Here is a 25,234-nt window from a genome sequence, read left to right on the forward strand (position 1 = left end):
TCTTAGCAAGATGGCTTCTCTTTTAAAACAAACAAACAAACAAAAAAATTGTTGGTGAGGAGCTGGCCAAATCCATACGTTGCCTTCGAGTAGCTGGGCAAGTCCTGGATAGGTCCTTTCTCTAGGGTGAACTTTCTCAATCCTGATTCCCCATGTGATCACAGAGGCTGCTGCCTACTAGGACCAGTGACCCACAGGAGAGAAGTTGATATCATGGGGCCTGGGAGCTTAATCCTCTTCAGGATCCCACTGTCCTGGTTGCACAGAAGCTGGTGGAGAAGGACTGCTTAAGGGGTAGACGGAGAGGACAGTGTCCTGGTGCTGGGACCTGCTGGTGGACACAGGGCTGAGGCCCCACAGACCTCTCTTCTGTCCCCTTTGGTGCTCAGCAAAGAGAGGGATGGCCTGGATTTGAACACCACCCCTTCCCCAGTCTTGGGCCAGTGAGCTCACATAGTGTAGTTGTGGGAACAGACTCAACAAGACAGAGCCCTGGGCTCTGCCCCCACTCCTTGCGTAGCTTTGGGCAAATTGCCTAACATCCCCCTGCCCAGTTTCCTAAGCTGTGAAATGCAGACCATGATTATACCTAAGGCTGAGTAGGGATGAGGTGAGTTCACACACAAAGCGCTGAGATGGTGCCCAGCATATCGTACTCTAAGCAACTGTGATTAGCACTGTTGTTGCCATTATCATTAACCTGCGAGCTTCTATTTTCTTATCGGTAGATTTTTTACAGAAATAGTGTGGCATATGGCAGGATTGGATTTTCTGGCTCTCTGGTGGGTGAGTGAAGGCGTGTAGCTGGTTTTGGCCAGTGAGATGTGAATAGAAGTGCTGTGTGTTTTTCCAGGCCAAGCATTTAATTGTCAGTGCTATGCTTTCCAGAGCTCTCTCTCCGCCCTGTGGCATAGTGACTGGTGACATGGTGGCAGCTCTGTCATCTGGGTTCCTAGGAGTGGGATTGATGAGCACACTCATCACTGCCTGAACCATGATGCATGTATTAATAGTATGAGCAAGAAATAAAATCTTTCTCCTGTACAGCTGCTGAGATTTGGGGGTTGTTCCTTGCTGCGATAGAACCTTGTCTGTCCTGATTAAGACAGAAAGTCATAACCATGTTGAGCTTGGTTGTGAGGATTAAATTTTGTATGTAAAATGCCTAGCACAGTATCAGGTTCATGATAGTCGTGCATTTGATTTGGCTCCCTTCCTGGACAGAATCCCCTATTCATTTTTAGCAGCAAGTGTTGCTTCATCTTTCAGCAGTTTCACAGGCCTTGACCCCTTACCTCCTGTTCTGTGCCTTCTTTGTGAAGAAGAGCTTCACCAAGCTGTTTAGGACCCAGCATGGTGCACTGCCCGACCCATTCCTCTGGAGTGGAGAAGGCATCCATCTCAACTTGTAATCACAGCTCCCACTCCCTGGTGACCAGAGGCTGCAGTCACCCTGGGACTCGGAGGTTGATCCTGGAAGTTAAAGTGGCTGCCCTTCAAGTGTGCTTAATGTTTGGGTGCGTTAAGAAAAAAAGCTGGAGCATGTGGAGAAGGCACTGAAACATTGGCCGGCCCTCTGGGTCTGTCGGGACCTCCCTTCACTTTCCAGGCTTTGGCTGCAGGCTGACGGGTAGCCATGTAGAGAGTAGTCCTCTGATTCATTGTCCACAAGGGAGACTGTGTCTGTGTCTGGGTGGGGAAGGAGACACAAGTTTGAGAGCATTGGTTGTTGGCAGTGTTGATCTTGACCTCAGAACAGCAGGTGAAGCCAGGTGGTCTCACTGCGTGCACTGTCAGAGGCTGCAGCAGGGCTGTGGTTCTGTGCTATTGGGGTGGGCATTGGCTGGGAGCTGTTTGATGCAGGGACCTCATGGGATTGCCTGAAGGGGAAGCCCATTTATTACCAAGCATTGTCTGAAGCAAACATCCTCAGGCCTTCCCTGATCCTTGCTCCATTCTAGAACTGCCCCATGGGCAGCCCATTCCTGTGCGGGAGGCATGGGGGCCAAAGTGAGGCAAGGAAGCGGGGGTGAGGCTGCGGGCTAGGAGATCTGAATACTGCCTAGCAAACTGTCCACCTGAGACCAGAAGGTGCCATTTCACAATTCTTGTGACTTCACTGCAGGTTTCAGATCTTTTTTTTTTTTGAGACAGAGTCTCGCTTTGTCGCCCAGGCTGGAGTGCAATGGTGCCATCTCGGCTCACTGCAACCTCCGCCTTCTGGGTTCAGGCCATTCTCCTGCCTCAGCCTCCCGAGTACCTGGGACTATAGGCGCCGCCACTACGCCTGGCTAATTTTTTGTATTTTAAGTAGAGACGGGGTTTCACTGTGTTAGCCAGGATGGTCTCCATCTCCTGACCTCATGATCCTCCCGCCTCAGCCTCCCAAAGTGCTGGAATTACAGGCATGAGTCACCACGCCCGGTCTCAGATCTTTTCACAATAAAAAGATGAAATAAAATCAAACTAAATAAATATGCACACTGAAAAATATAAATAATTTGGATCAGTTACATTTTAAATAACAAGATACATACAATATTGAATAAATATGCATAAAGGGGTTTTTTTGCTATTTATTTATTTATTGAGATAGAGTCTCTCTTTCACCCAGGCTGGAGTACAGTGGCATGATCTTGGCTCACTGCAACGTCTGCCTCCCGGGTTCAAGCAATTCTGCCTCAGCCTCCCAAGTAACTGGGACTACAGACGCATGCCACCTCGTCCACCTAATTTTTATACTTTTAGTAGAAACAGGGTTTCACCATGTTGGCCAGGCTGGTCTGGAACTCCTGACCTCAGGTAATAGGCCCGCCTCAGCCTCCCAAAGTGCTGGGATTACAGGCGTGAGCCACCATGCCCAGCCACTTTTTTTTTTTTTTTTTTTTTAAACGGGCCATTGAAAGGCAGCAACCTGGCTGGGTGCCCTCATGCATGGTTGCTGCCCCCACAGCCTCCGAAACCCAGGCAGGGGACATCAGGCCGGGTGGCTGGTGCATCCTACCTAGCTTGCGCTGCCAACCCTCAGGAGGGGACAGGAGAGCGAGGAGTTCATCTTTCCATCTCCTTTCCTCCCACTGCTTACTGAACGAGTCCGCCTTCCTGAGGAATTAAGAGCTCAGAGTCTGTAGTCAGGCCCAAGTTCCGAGAATGTGGCCTTGAGTCTGTTTCCTTATCAATAAAATGGGAATGATGGAAGTCGTGGCAATGGGACATGTTGAGGTCCTTGCAGCCCTGTGTTTTCATGAAGTCATTGTTGGTGGAATCCTGACTCCGATGCACCCAGTGCATACTTGGTGCCAGGAAGGGCCATGTCTTGGGTTGCTGTCAGCGTCAGCTCCTGCAGGGTGGCCGTGAACCACTGTGCAGGTTGTTCACTACATAAGGGTACCCAGCCTCATGCAGGCTGAATTTCAGCTGCATTTTCCTCTCTAAGTCTTGTGCTTGGGCCCAGAGCCACATCTGTCAAAAAGCCCAAAAACCAGGTTTGGCTTTTCTGAGTTTACAAAGGTGCTTTCCTGCTAACCCAGAGACTGGTACACTGCAGGTACACAGGCAAACCGAAAATAATTACACTGGCCGGGCGTGGTGGCTCATGCCTGTAATCCCAGCACTTTGGGAGGCTAAGGCAGGTGGATCACCTGAGGTCAGGAGTTTGAGACCAGCCTGGCCAACATGGCGAAACCCCGTCTCTAGTAAAAATACAAAAATTAGCTGGGCATGTTGGTGGGCGCCTGTAATCCCAGCTACTCGGGAGGCTGAGGCAGGATAATTACTTGAACCCGGGAGGCGGAGGTTGCAGTGAGCCAAGATCCCGCCATTGCACTCCAGCCTGGGTGACAGAGCTAGACTCCATCTCAAAAAAAAAAAAAAAAAAAAAAAAAAAGGAATCGCACTGTGGGAGTGGGGAGGGGTTTTCAGTTTGTACAGGGGGCCATACGGATTGGCCGTGGCCCTGAGCTCCGGAGATGATTTGAGCTGTTCATGGCTGGGGACTATGCAGGCTGAGCCCTGTGCCTCTCTTGTTTCCCCATCGTCTAGTGAAGAATGATGGAGCTGACACCCTCATTTTGAGCCTTGCTAACTCTTGGTTAGTGGAGGCAGGTGGGAAGGGGTTAGTGCTGCAGCCACACTAAGTCAGGCCTTCCTGAGAGTGGCACGGAAAAAGCAGTTTGATGGCATCCTGGTTCCTATGTCTCTCAGGATAGGCCTTTCGCTTTCAGTCACTGGAATCTTCTGTGAATGTGGCAAGTTTTCTTCAGAAAGTCTCACCCCTTGGCTACTTTGTTTCCTCGTGCATTTAACTTTCCAAAGATGTTCCGGAGAAGGGAGCTGGGCACATTGTTACCGGGTACATTTTAGCCGAGTCTGTAGATAAGGATTGCCTGGGGAGCAGTGCTGTCCAAGGTGGATCCACACCTCGTAGCAGGGTGAAGGGTTGCTGGTTTGTGGCATTGCAGCATTGTGCAGTTACACTATATGCTTTACATCCATCAAAGCTCAGGACCGTGCTTAGGTCATCGGAACAATTCTGTGATCTGTGCAGAGTGCAGTGTGAACTGTCTGATTGATTATGGCCCCAAAGACGTGGGCCGTGGGCACAGGGAGGCTTCCTGGGGCCTGCTTTTGGGCCCTCTCACATGCTCCCCACCCCCTGCCACGGGGAGCCTCTGGCTTAGGCTGCTTTTGCATCGCCAAGCCCTGCTGTGAGGCTGGGTACGCCACTGATACTGAACACATACATCTTGAGCAACTGAAAATAATCACACACAACCATTCCTCCTGGGTGCTGGATGGAAGGGGTGGAGGGACACACACAGCTGAGACCCCCTACTGAGACAGGCAGCCCCTGATCACCAATTCAGGGCACTGATGACCCTGTGAGTCCTTATGTGACAGGCCTCAGCAAAAGGGGGCAGACTGGGGGACCACAGGGCTCCACTCGGCCCTCTGCGCAGGCTTCCGTCTTGGGTAGGTGGCAACACAGCCGTCACTCCTTCCCACTCCCGACCCTGGTCCAGTCCGGTCCACAGTCCTGGGGAAAGGGCCTGCTTCATTCCCCAAAGTTCCAGGGAACGTCTTCGTAGAGAATCCCACTGGTCTGTCCCGGGTGTAGGCCCCATCGCAGTGTTTGGGAGGTGACACTAGCCGACAGGCCTGGTTCGCATGCACACCCCACCTGATCCCCGGGGCCCAGTGCCCATCCTGGGATCCCACCCGCCGGGCTGCCTGGAGGCAGGTGGTTCCCAGAGAGCAGTCAGGGTGTGAGTGCGAGGAGGAGGCGGCGGCATTGTGCTGGCACGAGTGAAATGCCATGTGTCTACCACATGTCAGGTGTCGCAGCCACCTGGGCAGCATTCGCCACCGTCTCGGCCTTCCTCTCCTGAGTCTTGCAAGTGGCTGGGCTGGCAGTCATGGTGGAGGTGATGTGAATGAGTTTCGTGTGCTGTGCCTCAGGGCTTCATCATGGACATAGGAAGAGATGGACAGGTCCATGCCATCAAATCAAGTGACTTCTGTGCTGGGATCTGTCCTGGGTGTTGAGGTCACATCAGTGAACACCACACATGGTCCCTGCCTTTCTGGGCCTCCTGTGCAGTTGGGGAGACAGTACACAAATAACATGCCCAGAACCTGTGTGGGCCTCAGCATCCTTGCCTGTAAAGTGAGGCTCCAGTGCCTCACTTGGGATCAGGCTGAGTCGGTGAGTGAGTGGCTGCCATCAGTGGAAGATTGGCTCAGGGGCAAGCCCTGCCCAGAAGGAGATGGGACAAACCGGGGAAACAACTGGCAGGTGCTTCTGTCCTTGACACAGAGGTGTCCCAGGCTGGCGGCTCTCTAAGGGGGTGGGAACCTGCCTGGGTATGTACATGAGTTGCCAGTGTCTGCGTCAGCAGGCAGGCATTCTTGGCACTGACTTTGGCAGGATATCTGTCAGCTCTGGGACCCTGGGCTGCCGCTCAGTGTTGGCTTGGAGAGGTTGCTGCTCTGTCTCCTTCTCTGGACCTTTGTGGCTGCTCTGTTTCAATTTGCCCTGCTTTTTGGCCCTCTCGGTCTTTGGAGTCTTACTTTGTCCTGCCCATAACCCCCTCCAAAGGGAGTCTCTGCCTGGGTGCCCTCGCAGGCAGCCCAGTTAACACAGTGGCCCAGAGTGGAGTTAGTTCTAGGTGTGTTGGTTCCAGGGCCGTAGTTACTAAGGTGAGAAGCTGGGATTCGAGCTGGGGCTGTCTGTAAGAAGAATCCCAGAGGGGCTTGGCCCCACACTTGGAGTGTCCAAGCCCAGGCATTCACGGTGCCATTCAGCCCAAGCTCAGAACCAGCCTCCCTCCCGGCAGGGCCAGGTGCAGGTGTGATGAGGTGCCTAGGGACCTAGAGCAGGGAGGCCCTGGGAAGCACAGGTGTGTTGATAATGGAACTGAGGCCGAACCTCAGCATCAGGGTCCTTGAACGTGACCTCAGTGGAGAGGGCTTGGGCTTAGGAGTCCCAGGGCTTGAACTAGAGTTCTTCCTGGTCCTTGGCTCTCGATGTTTCCCCCAGCACAGTCTGCAGACCAGAGGCAACAAATGCCTCTTAAAATGTCTTGACACTGTGGGGTGGGGCAGGAGGGGACAGAGCCACATTTGGGAAATTGTTTGATCACCAAGGGGGTGATCTGGAGTTTGGAAACTGGAGTGAGGGTTTAGCAATCACAGCAGGATTTGGGGAAATATCGAAGAGTCTGGAATTCAGATTGGGCAATTCCGATCAGTCACGAACTAAGCTGTTGGCAAAGCTTCCCTTAGACCAGGTCAGCGCAGCCTCTCAGGCTCTGTGCCACTGCATCTGAGGGCCCAGCTTTGAGGATGCGTTCAGGAAATAGTTGCCAACAAGTGAGTTGTGGAGGTCTGCATAGGATAGAGATCCCACTTTACAAGAAAATAATAGTGAGGTGCAGGATGGAGGTGGAGTCAGGATACAGCCTGGACCTGCATCCAGTGCTCTCGCCTCAACCCCCAGAAGGGCTAACCTCATAGCATCGGAGCCCTGTGGCCTGTGGGCTGCAGGTTTGGACAGCAGTGCCTTAGGCAGGTCCTCAGTCTGCAGTCTGCCTGGAGCTTGGGGGCCCAAGCAGCAAGGCCAGTACGGCTGCTGTGCCCTCTCTGCCTAAGCCCAAAAGCAGGGACCTTGCCTAGCTCTAATCTTGTCAGTTTGTGGCTTCTCTGCCTCGTTGCCAGAGGAGGAGTGAGCAAGAGAGAGCCATGTAGTCGGACACTCATTTGCAATTTCACTGAAGCATGAAGTCGTTTCCTACCTTTACCAGGTAAGTAGAAAATTGACTTGGAGTGGGAGGCGGCAGGGGAGTTACATACTTTTGAAAATGAAAAATGAAAAACTTTGTTGTTGAGGGTTTTTTGTTTTTCTTGGCCCCATTACCAGCGGGAAGACGGCAGCACAGGCTTTCTTAGGGGGTCAGAATGCTGGAATGCAGTTTGCGTTTTGGCCATGTTTTCTTTTCTTTTCTTTTCTTTTTCTTTTTTTCCAGGCTTAATTCACTTTATTTTTCTTGTGTAAAAACCCTGTTGTCGCCACAGCTGGAGCCTGGGTCCGCAGCACGGAGACTCTGGTGAGGGTCTTGACAAGGTGGTCAGAGAATTCCTGATCGGGAGACTTGTTGAATACAGTCTCCTTCCACAGGTCGGGGGGCAGGTAGCTGTGGTCTTAGGGATGGCATCAAAGGTGTTGGCCATCATTTCTCTAGGCATGAGTTTTGTCCGACCCTTGAGTTCTCAGTACTGAACTGGGGCCTTGGGTCATGCTGTTCACTGGACGTTAATGACAGTGCTTTGGAATTCCCCTAGATTGAGCAGGCAGCGAACCTGTTTGTTGGCACAGACCATCGCTCCATCACTCTGAGCACCCGGTCCCCAGGCCTGGGGGAGAAGGGCAGACAAGGGAGGCAGGGGAGGCGTCGCATTGACTCAGGGTCCTGGAGTCAATCGGGGACCCGGGAAGCTCTGGCTGCATGTTTCTCTGCTTTGGCTGAGGCAAATCTGGATCACTTCAGTTAGTGTTCAGCATGTCCTGCTGTCATCTTGGGCCTCTGCCTTGGTCTTGAGGGTGAGTCACTTGTGGCCCCACCTCCAGGCCATCACTTGCCCCAGCTAAGTGAAGAGCCCTGTGGGGACACCTGGATTCAGAGAACATGTCTCCACTGAGCACTTGGGCCTTGATGGCAGCTCTTGTTCCAAGGCTAGGGGGATGTCTAGCCAGTACCAGCCCAGGGCAGAGCCTGCTGGGAGCAGGGAAGCGGGTACATGAGGCTCTACTTGGGTGTCCACAGCAAACCCTGCAGGGATCAGTCACCTTGAACAGAGATCAGGCTCCAGAGCCGGACAGCCCGTATGAGAATCCTGGCTGTGGCGGTTTGGGTAGTTTCTTTGCCTCTCTGAGCTGTGGCTTCCCTAGCTTTAAAATGGGACTCACAGGAGAAGCTTCTGCAGAGGACTGTCATGAGAGTGGAATGTGGTCAAAAGCACCAGTTACTTAGCACTGCCCGGACACCTGCCTGAGTCAGGAACACCGTTTGCATGTTCTCTTAACCATGGGAGGCAGCCTCAACTCTAGCTCACCTAGGGGGTGGCTCATCTGCAGGCCAAAGATGTTTGTCCCAGAGCTGGCCCATACCCTGAGAACAAAACCAGTTTCTGCAGGGCAGGGTCAGACCCAGCCACTCTTGCCTATGTTGTCCTTGGCAACGAGGTTGCCGGAGAGGGACTTGGTTTAGCAGAGGTGAGCAGGGAGTGGGTGGGAGGGGGCAAGGGGGCTCATGCTGAAGAGAGAGTCCTGAGAGGGCAGATGGACAGGAGGGGCTCCGCTGACCTGTGGGCTTGTTCCCCCACAGGCTGGTGCACCATGTCGGTCAGCGTCCATGAGACCCGCAAGTCGCGGAGCAGCACGGGGTCCATGAACGTCACCCTCTTCCACAAGGCCTCCCACCCGGACTGCGTGCTGGCCCACCTCAACACGCTTCGCAAGCACTGCATGTTCACTGACGTCACGCTCTGGGCGGGCGATCGTGCCTTCCCCTGTCACCGTGCCGTGCTGGCCGCCTCTAGCCGCTACTTTGAGGCCATGTTCAGCCACGGCCTGCGGGAGAGCCGGGACGACACTGTCAACTTCCAGGACAACCTGCACCCGGAGGTGCTGGAGCTGCTGCTGGACTTTGCCTACTCCTCACGCATCGCCATTAACGAGGAGAACGCTGAGTCGCTGCTGGAGGCGGGCGACATGCTGCAGTTCCACGACGTGCGGGACGCCGCCGCCGAGTTCCTGGAGAAGAACCTTTTCCCCTCCAACTGCCTGGGCATGATGCTGCTCTCGGACGCCCACCAGTGCCGCCGGCTGTACGAGTTCTCCTGGCGCATGTGCCTGGTGCACTTTGAGACGGTGCGGCAGAGCGAGGACTTCAACAGCCTGTCCAAGGACACGCTGCTGGACCTCATCTCGAGTGATGAGCTGGAGACCGAGGACGAGCGGGTGGTCTTCGAGGCCATCCTCCAGTGGGTGAAGCACGACCTGGAGCCGCGGAAGGCCCACCTGCCCGAGCTCCTCCGCAGCGTGCGCCTGGCCTTGCTGCCGTCTGACTGCCTGCAGGAGGCCGTCTCCAGCGAGGCACTTCTCATGGCGGACGAGCGCACCAAGCTTATCATAGACGAGGCCCTGCGCTGCAAGACCAGGATCCTGCAGAATGACGGCGTGGTCACCAGCCCCTGTGCCCGGCCACGCAAAGCAGGCCACACGCTGCTCATCCTGGGGGGCCAGACCTTCATGTGTGACAAGATCTACCAGGTGGACCACAAGGCCAAGGAGATCATCCCCAAGGCCGACCTGCCCAGCCCCCGGAAGGAGTTCAGCGCCTCAGCGATCGGCTGCAAGGTCTATGTGACAGGGGGCAGGGGCTCCGAGAACGGGGTCTCCAAGGACGTCTGGGTGTATGACACCGTACATGAGGAATGGTCCAAGGCGGCGCCCATGCTGATTGCCCGCTTTGGCCATGGCTCAGCGGAGCTGGAGAACTGCCTGTATGTGGTGGGGGGACATACTTCTCTGGCAGGCGTCTTCCCAGCCTCCCCTTCTGTCTCCCTGAAACAAGTGGAGAAATACGACCCTGGGGCCAACAAGTGGATGATGGTGGCCCCCTTGAGGGATGGCGTCAGCAATGCCGCAGTAGTGAGTGCCAAGCTGAAGCTCTTTGTGTTTGGAGGAACCAGCATCCACCGGGACATGGTGTCCAAGGTCCAGTGCTATGACCCCGCGGAGAACAGGTGGACGATCAAGGCTGAGTGCCCCCAGCCGTGGCGGTACACAGCCGCTGCCGTCCTGGGCAGCCAGATCTTCATCATGGGAGGTGACACGGAATTCACGGCTGCCTCGGCCTACCGCTTTGACTGTGAGACCAACCAGTGGACACGGATTGGGGACATGACCGCCAAGCGCATGTCCTGCCATGCCCTGGCGTCCGGCAACAAGCTCTATGTGGTTGGGGGCTACTTTGGGACCCAGAGGTGTAAGACTCTGGACTGCTATGACCCCACTTCAGATACATGGAACTGCATCACCACAGTGCCCTACTCACTTATCCCCACGGCCTTTGTCAGCACCTGGAAGCACCTGCCCGCGTGAGGAGCACCTGCCGAGCCCAGCCAGGTGAGCCCCTGGCGGCCCACGGCTACTCTGGATCTGGAAAGGTCATGGGGGAATGCAGTCCCACCTCTTCTCAGTCTGGGTGAAGGTCACCGTGTCTTCCAGGGAGGTCTGGGTGGGCAGCAGGTGGCTGGTGTGCTCTGGAGTCAACTCCTGGCTCTGCCTTCTATTTGCAGTTAACCTGGAGCAAATTATTCAACCAGTCTGCAGAATAGGGACAGTAACCGTAGTTAGACCAACATGGTAGTTCCCAAACATGGCTACACTTCAGAATCACCCAGGGACATTTTGACGTGCCGTGTGGAGCATAGGTCAACCTGCAGAGTCGGAGGGTGCAGTCTCCACACAAGCCTGCTCTTACTTTTGACACCAGGTGCAACAAAGAGGGCCTCCCAAACCACGCTTGGTCAATTTTGCCAGAAGGACTTAGAGAAGTCGCCGAAGGCTGCTACGCTCACAGTTCCAGTTTATTACAGGGAAAGATACAGATTAAGATGAGCCAAGGGAAGAGACATGTACTAAGGCAGAGTTCAGGAGAATGGCCCCCTCCCCATGGAATCAGGACAGTGTTACTCTCCTGGCACTGATGAGTAATGATATGTATGAAGATTGCCAACCAGGCCTGGGCACGGTGGCTCATGCCTATAATCCCAGCACTTTAGGAAGGCTGAGGTGGGCAGATGACTTGAGCCTAGTGCAAGACCAGCCTGGGCAATGTTCAAAGTCAGTCCTGGCTGGGCGCGGTGGCTCATGCCTGTAATCCCAGCACTTTGGGAGGCCGAGGCAAGTGGATCACAAGGTCAGGAGATCGAGACCATCCTGGCTAACACAGTGAAACCCCGCCTCTACTAAAAATACAAAAAATGAGCCAGGCATGGTGGTGCACACCTTTAATCCCAGCTACTCTAGGAGGATCACTTGAACTTGGGAGGTGGAGCTGCAGTGAGCCAAGATCATGCCACTGCACTCCAGCCTGGGCAGCAGAGTGAGACTCCGCCTCAAAAAAAAAAAAAAGATTGCCAAACGGGCATGACATCCATGTCTAAATGGTGGAGTCCCCCCAAGAACTGTAAACACCAAAGCCTGCAGAACAGCCAGCCTTGGTTTGAGTGCTGTTTCTTTTGGGGGCAGCTGTATGCTCACCAGCGTGCAAGGGATGGGGAGAAGTCCTTCCTCAAAACCAGCAGGCGTCTAGCTTTTAAGCGAGGTCATCCTCGGGGGCCTTGGAGCAGGGCTTCCTGCAGAGCAAGTGTCCGTGGGTTGCTGCCACACTGTCACTGTGTGGAATCGCTATGAAAACAGATGACACACAAGGCACTCTGGGAGGTGATGGTGGGACAGAGACACTGGGAGCAACTCGAGCCAGGCCCTGCAGACCCTGCGGTGAGGGGAAGGAACGGGCGGGAGGAACGTCTCATCTGGTGCTGGTTTAATCTCTTGAGAAGCTGAGCTGGGGGCAGGGTCTTCCCGCAGCAAATAGGGGCAGGATCAGCGTGAGGTCCTGCCATGAGAGAGGGCATCCCGGCCAGCCTGGTAGGGTACTGGGGTAGATGCCAGAGAAGGGTTTTGTGCCCAACATGCTCTCTGTGGTTAGGGCCTGGGAAAGGCCAGGGTGTGTGCCACTAACCCTTGGCCATTCTCCCGGCTCATGCTTTCCTGGGCCCCTCACCCCTGGGATAGGGGCAGAAGATCCCTGGGTGCACTCTACCTCCAGCACAAGAAGAGACTGTGGAAGATGAGCTTTCTTGCCGGAGGGAGCCGAGCCGCTTCCCACGATCCTGCGGCACTGGGTGGTGGCACTGATCCCTGTGTGTGGGCTCAGCTTGAGGTCATAGGAACCCTGTCAGGAGCTGGCCCAAGCTGAAACATTAATTTCCTCAGTGAGCCAGCGGCTGCTGATACAAATGCTGAAAGCTGTACCCAGCGAAGGCGGCCACTCTTAGCTGGGATTGCTTCTCAATGGAAGCTGCTGGCTCAGCCGCTAACTCAGACCCAGCCAAGCCTTCGAGTCCATAAGGGGACACGGTGGCAGGCAAGGAGAGCCCAAGAACAAGCATCAAGCTGGTGAACACAGGGTGTTTGGGCTCACAGAGGCCAGCCTGAATAGGAACACCGTTTTTCTTTTTTTTCTTTTTTTTTTTTTTTGAGACAGTCTCGCTCTGTCACCCAGGCTGGAGTGCAATGGTGCGATCTCGGCTCACTGCAACCTCCGCCTCTCAGGTTCAAGCAATTCTCGTTCCTCAGCCTCTTGAGTAGCTGGGATTACAGGCGCGTGCCACCACATCTGGCTTGCTTTTCTCTTTTACAGCTTTTCTGTTTTCTTTTTTTTGAGACGGAACCTTGCTCTTCTCCCCCAGGCTGGAGTGCAATGGCACGATCTCGGCTCCCTGCAACCTCCGCCTCCTGGGTTCAAACGATTCTCTTGCTTCAGCCTCCTGAGTAGCTGGGATTACAGGCACCTGCCACCACGCCCAGCTAATTTTTGTATTTGTAGTAGAGACGGGGTTTCACCATGATGGCCAGGCTGGTCTCAAGCTCCTGACCTCAGGTGATCCACCCGCCTCAGCCTCCCAAAGTGCTGGGATTACAGGTGTGAGCCACTGCACCCAGCATTCTGGTTTTTTTTTGTTTGTTTGTTTTTGTTTTTTTAAATCTGCTCTCTTTGGAGAAAAATCAGACCTGCCAAATTTCTTGATTCCCTGAGGAGATTCCAAGAGGATACTGGCATTTCCTAATTCCCTGTTGCTGTCCTCTAGGTCATTTAGGAACCTGGGGAATGTTGCCTGTGGGAAATGGAGGTGCCTCCCACCCCAGGCCAGCCGGGATGGGCAGGATGAAGGGGCCCATGCTGCTGGCCTCAGGCAGCTAAGACCATCTCTCGTCTGGAGGCTCAGACTGCCCCCTGCCTACCCTCCAGGTTGGAGGCTCCCTCTCCCCGGGCCCTGCCCTGTCGGCTGGACCTGGTGAACTCTCCCAGGGATTACTCTGATCCCAGGGGCCCCGGAAGGGGAGCATGCCTGGTGTCTTGGTTGTGACCTTCCGGCTGCTTCACCCTGGACTGGCTCAGCTTCCCCATCTGGACAACGAGTGGAAATCGTATTACTCATAGCACTTGAATAGAGATCAAATGATTGCCAGTTTCAGAAGCAGCTTTAAAAGGGGTAGCGATGGAGGACAGGGAGATGCTGATGATGATGGTTTTGGGGTGCTGTGGGCTGCATGGGCCTCTAGATGTCCCTCCTTAGCCCCTCCCTCTGAAAGGCCTGTCCACCCATGACTGCTGTTCCTCGGCGGGCACTTGCCCTGTGCCCACTGGAGTCGTCCTCAGTCTGTAATGGACTTGCTGTCATCAGCTCCATTTAGGGATGAGGAAGCAGACACACAGGACTGAGCCAGTCCCAGACCTGATGGGGGAGCTACTTCCAGACCCTGTCATCCCAGAGCCATGTCCCCAAGGCATTCTGGGCTGTGTGCTTCCTCGGCTGCCGCGCTGAGTCCAGGTTGCTCTTAAGTTTCTGCCATTGCCCTGCGTTCCAGCTGCTGCTTTCTCATGGGCTTGACAGCGACCCAGAGACACTCCGGCAGCCCGTCCTCGCCTGAGGCCGCCCCAGTCCCGTGGCTTCTGTCCCCTCACTATGACCCTGGGTTGTTCCCATGCTCTGCAAAGCTCCTCCTGTCCAGCTTCTGCCTGGACAGCTCAGAGTCCGAGTTCTCTTCAAAGGCAGAGAGTGAGCTGGGCTCTCCATAGAAGGGCCTGCAGCACAGAAGCCGACGCCCGGGCATGCCTGGCCTTTCCCAGGTCCCCAGGAAGTGGAACCACAGTGGCTGCAGGCCACTCTTGCTGCTCAGGCAGCCATTGCAGAGCTGTCAGGGCTGAGCCGGAGGAGAGCCCCCAACTCAGGCAGCTGCAGACGGGGCCTGTGATGTGGCTCTGAGTGGGAGGGGCTGAGCCCTGGAACCAGACAAGGCTCACGGGGAGCTGAGTGGAGCGCCCTCGACAAGGACGGGGCCAGGGAGGGTGGAAACAAAGCACGCCTGCCGCCTCCCCCACGCGGTGGGCCCTCCTGGTGACCGTGGCGCTGCTCACTGGGCCTCACTGCCTGCAGCCCCAACCAGCGCATCGGCCACCTAGAGTGTCCTCTGGCAGTGCCTGGGCCCAAGATGGCTTCTGTGGCCACCCCACTCCCCACGTTCCCCTCCCTGACTCTGCTCTCCCAGGCAGCAGTGGGGATCAGGGTGCTGGTGAGAAGTCCAGCTCTCGCTCGTCCCCACAAGCATGGCTGAGTCTCCTGCCTCCATGCTGGGCCCAACTGCCCCTGTCCTTGGAGGCCCCTTTCCATCCATCCTGCAAGACTCTGAGATAAGCTTCAGAAGCCACCAGGAGGTCCCCTGCACACTGTGGCCTCTGCACCCCAGATGATGGCCCCTGTTTGTCCACAAGCATTTGTTTTCCCTGTCCTGGCCGCTTGTTGGAACTCGTCGTAGGTGTGAGCATCTGCATCGAGTCCCCTGTCATTCCCACAGCTGTTTGTCATAGGTCCTGCTGTTATAGGGCACCCGCTGGGACTCTGAGAGGGGAGACAGTTGGCATCATATGAACAGCGAGTCAGGGCTGGAGCAGGACTTGAGCCCTGAATGTGCCGGGAAGCTGGCCACGGGCATCTTCACATCTGCGCCCCTGGCACAGAGCACAGGCTTGGCCAGCAGCTGCCCAGAAGCGGCGGGGAATTGCTGAGCTGGAACCTGAGTGACCTCCAGGGCAGCCCTTGCTCCAGTGTTGCGGTTGGATCCACAGCCTCGGGGACAGTAGCCAGCGGCCACAGGAGGCCCCGTTACCCACTAAGGGTGGTCTTGCTGTGAACATTCTCTCCTTTTCCTTCTCTCCCACTGGGTACCCCCTACTCCAGGCCCTTTAAGGCGCAGCCCCCCGACCCTTCTCTCCCACCTGCCTCCAGCATGGGGGGCTGCCGAATGCAAGGCAGGCGTCCAGCTGCCGACAGCATGTCTTCTCTTCACAGGTGTTTTTGGGGCCTGGCCACTGGGGTGCAGGGCAGGGCTCATTAATCCACTGTGGGCTCTGTCACTGCTGCAGGAGGGACAGTGCGGCACATTCCCTCCTGTCTTAGAAGAAGTTGCTACAGTTGCTCTGGGAAATCCCAGAGCACAGGCCTGAGGGTTTCTGCCAGCCTCGAGGGTTGGGCCTGGCTAAGCGAGTGCCCAGGATGGAGTCCGTCCGTCCAGGCGTCAGCAGTCATTCGTTCCTGTGCCAGCCTGGGGGATAGCACCATCCCACCCTCGATGGGGCAGGCTGCGTCCAGCGGGGCAGGCCCTACACCAACAACCCACAGGGTACACGTCGGCCAGGGCCTGCCGCACACAGGAAGTGCAGGGCGGCCGCTGACCCCTGTCCCCTCTGCAGGCTGGAGGGTTAGCCCGTTTCACAGATGAGGAGGCCAGGCCCAGGGAGCACCTGCCAAAAATTAAAGGGCCCAGCCTGAGAGGGAACACAGGAGCCTGGCCCCGAGGCTCCCCAACCCCTGTGCTTCTGGCTGTCATCTGTATTCCTCTCAGCAACTCAGGGTGCCCTGGGGGACACCCCCAGGTAGGTGGGGTGGCTGTTCCAGGTAACAGGCCTTGCCCTGTAGGGACCACATGTCAGCATGTGGCGTGCTGGGACAGGGCCAAGACCGGAAGGCCCCAAAGGTTCGGGTTTGCTGTGTTAGAGCACCTCAGGATGGTTAGGGCCCCTGTGACCCCAGCTTCACACTTGTGAGGAGCTTGAAGGGATTTAGGGGCCTTCTCAGTCACCCAACCCAGCCTCTGTATCTGGAAACAACTTGACCACCTGGGGAGGGCAGCATTCCTGCAGAGTAGCCTTCAGAGAGCAGAGGGCCCAGCACTGTGAGGGATGGAGAGGTGTACCCCGCTTAAAGGGGACAGTCCCATGGAGCCTCAGTGCTGGCTTCAGTGTTTTAATTGAAATGTTACTAAGGTTACTTAGATACACACAAGCATGCAACTAGTAAAGCCCCTTATGTTCTTGTTCTTACACAACTGTAAAACGAACACGTACAGGTTAAATACAGCCAAAGCCAAAAACCCCGGACAGCGTCACCATTAATCACTGCTTTGCTGAGGCCCCTTGCCTCGTGGAGTGGATGAACACGCAGCGTTGCTAGAGCGCTCTGCCTGCCTGCGCCCCCCTGTGTAAGAAGACTCACCTTTTCCCGTTTCAGGGCCTCGGATGGTATGTGAGAGGGAACTTCTATGAGGGGAATTGGCTCACTTGGTGATGGAGGCTGAGAAGCCCCATGATAGGCTGCAAGCTGCAGAACCAGGAGAGCCGGGGGCAGTCCTCAGCCCAGCTACGGAGAACCAAGAGCCTGGGGTGGGGATGGGGTGGTGGGCAGCAAGTCTCAGAGGCCAGAGGACCTGGAGCTCTGATGCCCGATGGCAGAGAAAGAGCAACCTAGCTCCAGAAGAAAGAAACCTGAATTCCCTTTTCCTTAGCTTTTTTTTCTACCAGGGCCCCAGCCCATCCTGTGGTGCTCACCTGCACTAAGGGCAGATCTTCCCCACCCGGGCCATGGCTCTGACGCTGGTTGCCTCTGGAAGCACCCACACAGACTCTCCGGGGCAGCCCAGCCATTCGAATCAAGTGCCAGGCCGCCTGGGTTTCCCTTCTAGGAGAAGAGGGCCAGGCTCCATGCCTGCTGCAGCACTGAGAATACGTAATGCATCCCCGGGGTCTGGGTATCCCCGAATCCAATCAAGTTGACACCTGAGTCATCCGAGTGTGGCGGATGAAAGCAGGCCTGGGGTGCCTGAATCACCGGACTGCGCTGCTGGTGAATGGTGGATCCAGCGTTCTCATGCCCAAGCCTCATGGGCAGCTGCCTCATTGTCATTTTGTTTCAGATCAGGTCAGAACAAAACAATGTGGCCACTGATTGATTTTCTCTTTCTCTCCTCCTTCCACAGCCCGCGGCCCTCAGTGTCACAGCGTGGCCTTGGCTTATGTGCCACAGCAGGAGCTAAGCGGGTCCTGGACCAGCTCTCCGAGAGGTGGAAGGGGCCCCGCCAGCTCTGGGGAGCAGCAGCCTTGGGCGGTTCGGAGCTTTAGGCACAAGAAGAGAAGCATCTCTTGCATCTGTGCCCCTGGGGGCCTCTTCAGCTTTGCAGTGGTTTATAGGAAGACATACCTCCCAGAGGGGCATGGACTGTCACCAGGACTGACCCCGGCGTCGGGAGGACACCTGCAGAGCCTTGAGATCACCTGTTTGGCAGGTCCTGGACTGGGGCCGGGCAGGCAGGGACAGGGAGGAGCCCCGGGTGGCTTTCGGGGCTGCAGCACTGCCACACATCCTTTTCCTCCCAGCCCACCCTGCTGGGGCACTACTGCCGTCTATAGATGGTGTCCCAGGCCTGGGAAACCAGGTTCCCAGGGGTTGAGACCAGAAGGTTGATGAGCAGAGAACCCAGGACAGATTTTATAAGGTGCAGAAACTACAGGGGGGCCTCAGTGACATCCACGAGGCAATAAGGCTAATTGCCTTATTTGCTAATAAGAGCAAAGGACACCCAGACCTCCAAGGTTTGTGGGCCCCTGCCACAAAGCTGTAAGTCCCAGCCCACCCACTGAGGGCCTTGCCCAGTGCTGTGGCCTGGTGGGGACACAGATGCTCTGGCCACTCAGTGGAGCTGGGCCTGCAGCAGACTCAGGACTCCGAGTGCCCTGGGGGTCACCCCTCACATCCCCTCCTCAGAGCCCACCCTGAGAGGCAGCAGTGATGCCCGTGGCACACACGTGCCAACAGCACTGGGGGCTTCTCCCCGGGAGACCACGCTGCCCTCCAAGACAAGGGGCAGCTGTGAGCTGGAGATAGCAGAGGGACCCCAGGGAGTCCCCTGCAGACCCCACCAGGGCCGCATCTGTCTCAGTTTGGGGGACAGTGATGGGGCCCTCACCATCCTCTTGAATCTTGGCCCCCATTTGCGCCCTGAGCTCCAAGATAAGAATGGCCGTGAGAGAACTGCTGAACATTTGTTCATTGCTGTCACCTCCTGAATCACTGGGGTCCCTCAGCAGAACCTCCCTGACACCTGGGCTGTGGAGAGGTTGGTGCCTGTCAGTGACCATCCTAATGCCTCACTCACTCCTAACCCCCTGTTTGAGGGGGAGGGTGTTGGTGCCTTGACGGGGCTGGGTACGGTGTCCAAACTTGTGGCTTCCCAGGCACCTGCAGTGTGAACACTGCTTGACTGGCTCAGGGTTAGGGCTGCAGAGGGGGCTGTGCCACAAACCAGTTACTTAAGCAGCCCTGAGCGTCCCCATGCCTTGGTGCGGGTCCTGGAGGCCTCTTGGGGGTGGGACCTTTGGGCAGGGTTTGCCCACTGATGCGCCCCCCACCATGGGGCCCTGGCTACATGGGGCTCCTTGGACCCTATAGACCCCGCAGACCCCACCTGTGTCAGGCCGGTTGCCCGAAGACACTTGGCTGTGGTCCCCGGGGATGGCTTTGCTGGCACACTCAAGAGCCCGGCCGCGGGGGCTGCAGGGAGTGCACCTGGACCCGTGGCGTTGCTTCATTGAGATAAAGAACACTTATCACATAGCACAAAGGACGGGCCATGGTGCTTTCCCCAAAAGTTGTGTTGAGTTTTTATCAGTTTCCTAACTTAATAAAAAGAGTTGAGAAAATTCTTTGCCTGCCTTGTGTGCTGGTGTTAGTCTTGGAGACACTCCTGTTGGCTGACTTCAGTCCTGTCCCACCAGCCAAGGCTCAGGCCTGCCTGCTGGCGTCTGCCCTTCTCATGAGCTGGGAAGGGGGACCCACCCGGATGAGAGGTCTCCCCATTCCTGTCTCCTCCTGAAGTTACTTCAGAAGCCGTGAAGTTGATTCCGTGGAGAGCCCTGATCCTGTCTGCCCCTCCTCTGGAGGGCGATTCTCTCTTGGAAACTAGTAAATAGAAGCTGGGAACGTCATTCCATCCACTTGAAAAGGCAGAACCTCCAGTTGATGCTCCTTTGTCTGAAAATAACCCAAGCGCCTTTCAGAGGGGCAAAATGGCTCCAGGAGGCAGCTCTGCGGTCTGAGCGCCAGCTCATGGCACCATTGTGCCCACTGGTTGCACTGTGGGTCCTGGTCTACCTGCCCTCCTTGTGTGTTTTCATAGTTACCGTGAACCTCATGAGCTCAAGCATCTGCCCGCGGAGTAAACATCGTGTTCTATGTTTTGTGGTCTCACCTTCAGGCGCCCCTCAGACAGCGGGCAGCCCAAGAAGGTCATGCTGTGGCGCAGCCTGCGCGCGGGGTGGCTGTGCTGTGAACGGGAACCCGGAGGTGCCCCAGCACGGTGGCTCTCAGCGGTGGCTTCCATGGTGCTCAGTGGTGTGCTGGCCCACAAAATCCAAATGGCGCCTTCACAGTGTAAGAAGTGCTCTGATGCTGGCGTAGGGGCGTGACGTCACATTCCTTAGAAAATGGAATGATCTTGAGTGGGTTTGTCTCAGAGGTGAGTATAGTGCGTGTACAAGGGCCAAGAGCAGAGGGCCTCGTCCCTCCCCCTGCCCAGAGGTGCAGCCCTGGGAGGGGCGTCCTAGGACTCGTCTCGCACTGTCGGCTCCTGCAGCAGTGGTGGGGACCACAGGTGAACGCCACCACTTCCATACAGGCCTGAGCGCTTCACTCTGGCCAGCGCTTCACATCCAAAGCCAGAAGTTGGCTCCAGCTAGAGTCCTGTGAGTACAGCTCAGACAGCAGCAGAGGTGAAGTTCCCTGTCACACAGTCACAGGGTGAGTGTGAGCCGGCCGTGGCCCACGGGGCCCCAGCGTTGCACCCCACCCCCTCTCTCCCTGCTCTGCCGTCTTCCATGCAATGCAGCGGTTTCCTGGTCCACCCTGGCCATCCCAGCCCCGGCTGTCCCATCTGCATTCCAGCCAGTGGGAAGGGGAGGAGAGAAAGTGATGGGCAAGCCTGTTTTAAGGGCATGGCCCAGAAGTTGCACCATAACTTCTGCATTCTCCCGGCAGCTAGAACTCAGTCACATCCATGCCTGATTGCGAGCGGGACTGGAAAGTGCCCTGAGGAAACTCCAGGGCTCCAACACAACTAAAGGGAACCTAGATATTAGACAGGTAGCAGCCTCTTCCTCTACATGCTGGGTCAGGGTTGGAAGGAACCTGGGCACACCGCCCTGCCTCCCGCTTCTCTGGGAGCATGCAGAGCCACCGTCTGCCAAGATCCTGGCTCTTGTCAAACCCCTCTTGTCAAGCAATTGTCAAGCCCCGATTGTGTGCTGCTCACTGGCCAGTGCTTTGCATAATTACCTCCTTCAACCTTCGCAGTGACCCCGAGAGGTAGACATTCTTGTCGTCGTCTTGCTGATGAAGAAATGGGCCCAGAGGTCACAGTAACTTGCCCAAGGTCTCATTCTAGTAGGAGGAGGAGGAGGCAATACAGTGGCAACTGACAGAATGTGGACTCTGGAGCTAGGCCCACCTGGGTTTGGGTTCAGGCTCTCATGTATGGCTCTCATGTATGTACAAGCTTGGTTAAACCACTTGATTATCTGACACAGGCTTAATGATAGCAGGGTTAAGAGTTGAGGTCGAGTTCCATAAAGCACTAAACACCATGACCAACGCCCAGATAGCCCGTTATCAGGGGAGAATGGCCGCCACGTTGCAGCAGTGGAACTGGGATTTGAAACCAAGCCATATGCTACATTGTGGGGGCTGGGAGTGGTGTTGCTTCCAGTCATTACCCAGCAGGCCTAGCTCCATGTTCCTTGGCCTCCCAGGGGTCAGACTGAGTCTGGGACAGGGCTTGGGGAGGGGAGAAGCCACCCTCCCCATCAGTGATGGGGCAAGGCCTCTCTGGAAACTTTGGGCCCAAGATGGCCAGTGGAGCTTTCCTTGGTTGCGCCTGATGCGGGAAAGAAAACAGGCCATCTTGGAGGCTTTGGCATCCTGAGAGCCTGCCTGGGGGGACTGTCAAGTTGCCAAGGGCAAGGAGAGGGTAGCCAACTGCCTCCTCCACCTGGCTGTTCAGCCAGGTCTCCCTGCCTTCAAAGGACACTTCTTTGGCCAGGAACTGACAAGAATGAGCCCAGAGTCATTCACCCCAAAGGTGTGTGGCAGCCGCCCCTTACTCAACACCCAAGGCTGTAAATCCTAGTGGGGAAAGAGGCAGCCTCTTCAGAAGCAATTGTCTAATGAGCGCAGCTTGCAAAGAACCTCGGTTCTTCTGGATCATCACTGGGGGGATATTTTGCAGAGTAAGAAACTTGCATGCCCCGTCCATCATGTCCCAGCCCCGGCCCCAATCCCAGCCCCGATGGATCTGCCCGGCCTCTCCTTCAGGAGGTGGAAATTATGGCTGAATTATGGAAGAGGTGGTCTCTTCCAACTTGAAGAGACCATGAAGGTGATCGGCCCCCAGCTCCTCTTCTGCCCTCAGGCCCAGCCCTACCTGCCATGCAGCTTGTCCCGCCCATGGTATCTGCAGAGGTTCAGGCCCTGCCCAGGGAGCCAGGGTGATTCGGGTGAATTTCTCAGAGTGGGCACAGTATTGTCCTGCATTTTCCCTTGCCTTGTTGGGCTTTGGGATGTGGCTTTGCCTCACTGAGGGTTAAGGAAAAGCCTAGAACAGGCCGCAGGCTTCTTAACTTGGGATTTGGGATCAAATTCAGGGGATCCATGCACTTGGGTGGGAGAAAAATGACATATTTATTTTCACTAACCTCTGACTGAGGTTACTGATCAAGTGACCCACCCGCCTCAGCCTCCCAAAGTGCTGGGATTAGAGAGCCACCTCGCCTAGCCCAAGGTCGCTGTTGAGGTCACCATTTTAAAGCTGAGGAAACACGCTGAGCATGGCAGCAGATGCTCTGGTGGTTTCTGTGTGTCTGGCCCCAGCTGCCCAGGCCCCCTGAACCCGAGGGGCCTTGCTCTGGCCCTGGGATTGGCCTGGGTTTGGAACCTGGCACTCGGGACCCTGAGGGTTTGCAGCAGTAGGGGAGCAGTGGCTTTTTTGAGTTGAATTGAGTAGGGCTGGACTCCTTTTCTGTCCTTTCTGCAGGTAAAGGAGATGAGCAGTGTTGCTCTGGTACCCAGAGAAGCTTCCAGGCACTCCTGGGTTGCACGATAGATTATGTAATTCTATTGATGGGCACCACCTCCATGCCAGGCCCCAGGGCTCCAAAGCCATTTCCAGGTAGACTCATCACAGCTTCCCCACTCAGCCTGCAGGGCTGGTGGGGAACCAGGGAACTTGGGAGCAAGAGAGACACATCCCGCCAAGCCCACCCTGTGGTGGCTCTACCAGCGTCGGGACTGCAGAGCGAACAGGACGGCAGTCTTATCCTGACCACGTGCATTCAGGAGAAATGCAGGCTCCAAGAGCAAGTGCCATGAATGGCTTCACCACGGCTGCTCTTTCTTCACATTGGCTCCTGTGAGCTTTCGCAAAGCTTCCAAAGCTGGCCCCGCTTCTCTCCCCTCTGCAGAGGGAACATTGAGGCGCTCTGTGTGTCTCATCTGTACAACCCTAACTAGGGCCTCATCAAAGACTAGCGAGGAGCAGGTCCTGTCTCTTCCTTTCTCCGCCTCTCCACTTCCCATGGAGAATAGTGAGATTTTTAAAGTGAGAGTTGAAGCCATACCGAAAAGCCCGGTGCTGTTAAATGCAGCTGTGACATTTGCCTGAGAGAAGTGGCCAGTCGGCGGGGGTTGGGGGTTCAGCTCCCAGTCTGCCCTCCAAGCTGGTGTTGCCAGCTGTGGCTGCCTCTTCGCTGTAGGCCTGCGAGGTCCCTGCCATGCCTGTCTCCTCCTCCCAGCAGGAGAGTGAGCTCTGCTCTGGGGTCAAGGCCAGACCTTGGCAGCCCATGTGCTTGGCTCCCCCAGCTTAGCCTCAGGATGTGGGTCCTCAGTTTGCACTGTGCAGCGTCGGGGGCCACACTGCAGTCAAGCCAGCTGGGTGCAAACAGCAGCTCTTCCTCTACTTGGTGGCCCTCCTGGGGAAGGTCCCTCTGCCCCTGTAACTTCATTTCCTCATTCGTAACAAAGAAACATGGAACAGATCATATTGCTTGTTGTAAGGATTGAACTAAATCAGGTAAAGGGGCTACTAGATTTCTGTCAACAATGTCCATTTCCTTTGCCCCATATATGTTTTCAACTTGAGTAAAGTGTGTGTGTGTGTGTGTGTGTGTGTGTAAAAATTGAAAGAAGAAAGCATTCCAGCTTTTCTGGGGAGTTGAAGGCAATTTCAATAAAAATACATGTTTCTGGCCAGGTACGGTGGCTCATACCTGTAATCCCAGCACTTCGGGAAGCTGAGGCAAGTGGATCACTGGAGGTCAGGAGCTTGAGACCAGCCTGGCCGACATGGTGAAACTCCCGTCGTGGCAGGCGCTTGTAGTCCCAGCTACTCAGGTGGCTGAGGCAGGAGAATCGCTTGAACCTAGGAGGCAGAGGTTGTAGTGAGCCGAGATTGCACCACTGCCCTCCAGCCAGGGTGACAGAGTGTGACTCTGTCTCAAAACAAAAAACAACAACAACAAAACATTTCCGTTTTAGCTGTGGCTGCCAGGAAGCCCAGAGCCCACCAGGAGGTTCCTCACAGAGGCGTGTCGTCCCTCCTGTTGGCAGGAGTGCTTTGTCCTCCTTCCGTGGCTTGAAATTGTATGAGCCACCCCAGAGAAACGGTTACTGCCATCACAGGGTTCAAAGGACCTCAGCTTCTGCTTGGAAAGCATGCAGAGTCTTACAGAACTTTCTGTCCCTTCCTGATTTTCAGGCTTTTCGGGAGGCTGACCGCCTCCAGGAAGACTGATTTGCTGTGTTGCTGGTGGGGACAGTCACCCCCAGGTCCAAGCCTCAGTGTGATGACTGAAAGAAGACTGCACGGGTTGGGCGCTTTGCTCAGTGCATGCTGAGCCCCAAGGGTTAGGCCGTGGCTTGGCAGATCTTCCCCAGGCGACCTAGAATGTCACTGGGCATGAGCTGGGTTTGTCCAGGCTTGTCTAGCTGGAGTCAGGGCTAGCGGGTGAGGAGGTGTTTCTCTCTCTTGCCAGGTAAAAGCCAGGGCTTCAAATGCTTGTGGTGATGGAGAAAGAGCAGGAAGACACCAGGGCCCCAGCTTCCTTGAGGGGAAGTGGCCTGGCACACAGGGCTCCCACCGCAGAGAGGAGCTTTGTGATGGGCCCCAGGCTGGGCGAGGCCTGAGGAACTCCTCTGGGATCTAGGGATGCGCTTTCCCAGAACCGTGCCTCTGCCCGTGCCTGTTCCTCCTTTCCCACCTTTCTTCCTCAATCACCCTTCTTTCATTTCACAAAAGGAAGTTATCTCTTGTCCCTCCTGAAACTCATTATGGTGCATTGCTCAGGGTGTAAAAACATCTGGGGCACCAAATGGATGTGTTAAGGTTGAGCAGCATGAAGGAAAAGTGGATTGCAAAGCATATGGTTGTTAAACAGGGCAGTGCCTTTTGGAATTCAATTGACAAGCACATGGCAAGGTTCCATATCTTCGTGTGTCCATCTGC

General features: G+C 55.8%; 1 protein-coding gene across 6 annotated transcripts in view; it reads left to right on the top strand.

Annotated features, from left to right (window-relative positions):
- LOC105488364 (kelch like family member 25) overlaps positions 1–19,404 on the top strand; it is a 36,377-nt gene extending 16,973 nt beyond the window's left edge. The window contains exons 1-4 of one of the 6 annotated variants that reach the window (XM_011752343.3): positions 3,886–7,301; positions 7,524–7,604; positions 8,883–10,687; positions 17,666–19,403. In XM_011752343.3, the coding sequence (XP_011750645.1) occupies positions 8,894–10,663 (1,770 nt within the window). In that variant the 5' untranslated portion in view covers positions 3,886–7,301; positions 7,524–7,604; positions 8,883–8,893 and the 3' untranslated portion in view covers positions 10,664–10,687; positions 17,666–19,403. The other 5 variants (XM_011752344.3, XM_011752346.3, XM_011752348.3 and 2 more) reach the window with 5 other exon arrangements.
- Positions 19,405–25,234: the final 5,830 nt, after the last annotated feature.

This window comes from Macaca nemestrina, chromosome 7 (genome assembly GCF_043159975.1).
Source record: "Macaca nemestrina isolate mMacNem1 chromosome 7, mMacNem.hap1, whole genome shotgun sequence".
Taxonomy (NCBI): Eukaryota; Metazoa; Chordata; class Mammalia; order Primates; family Cercopithecidae; genus Macaca; species Macaca nemestrina.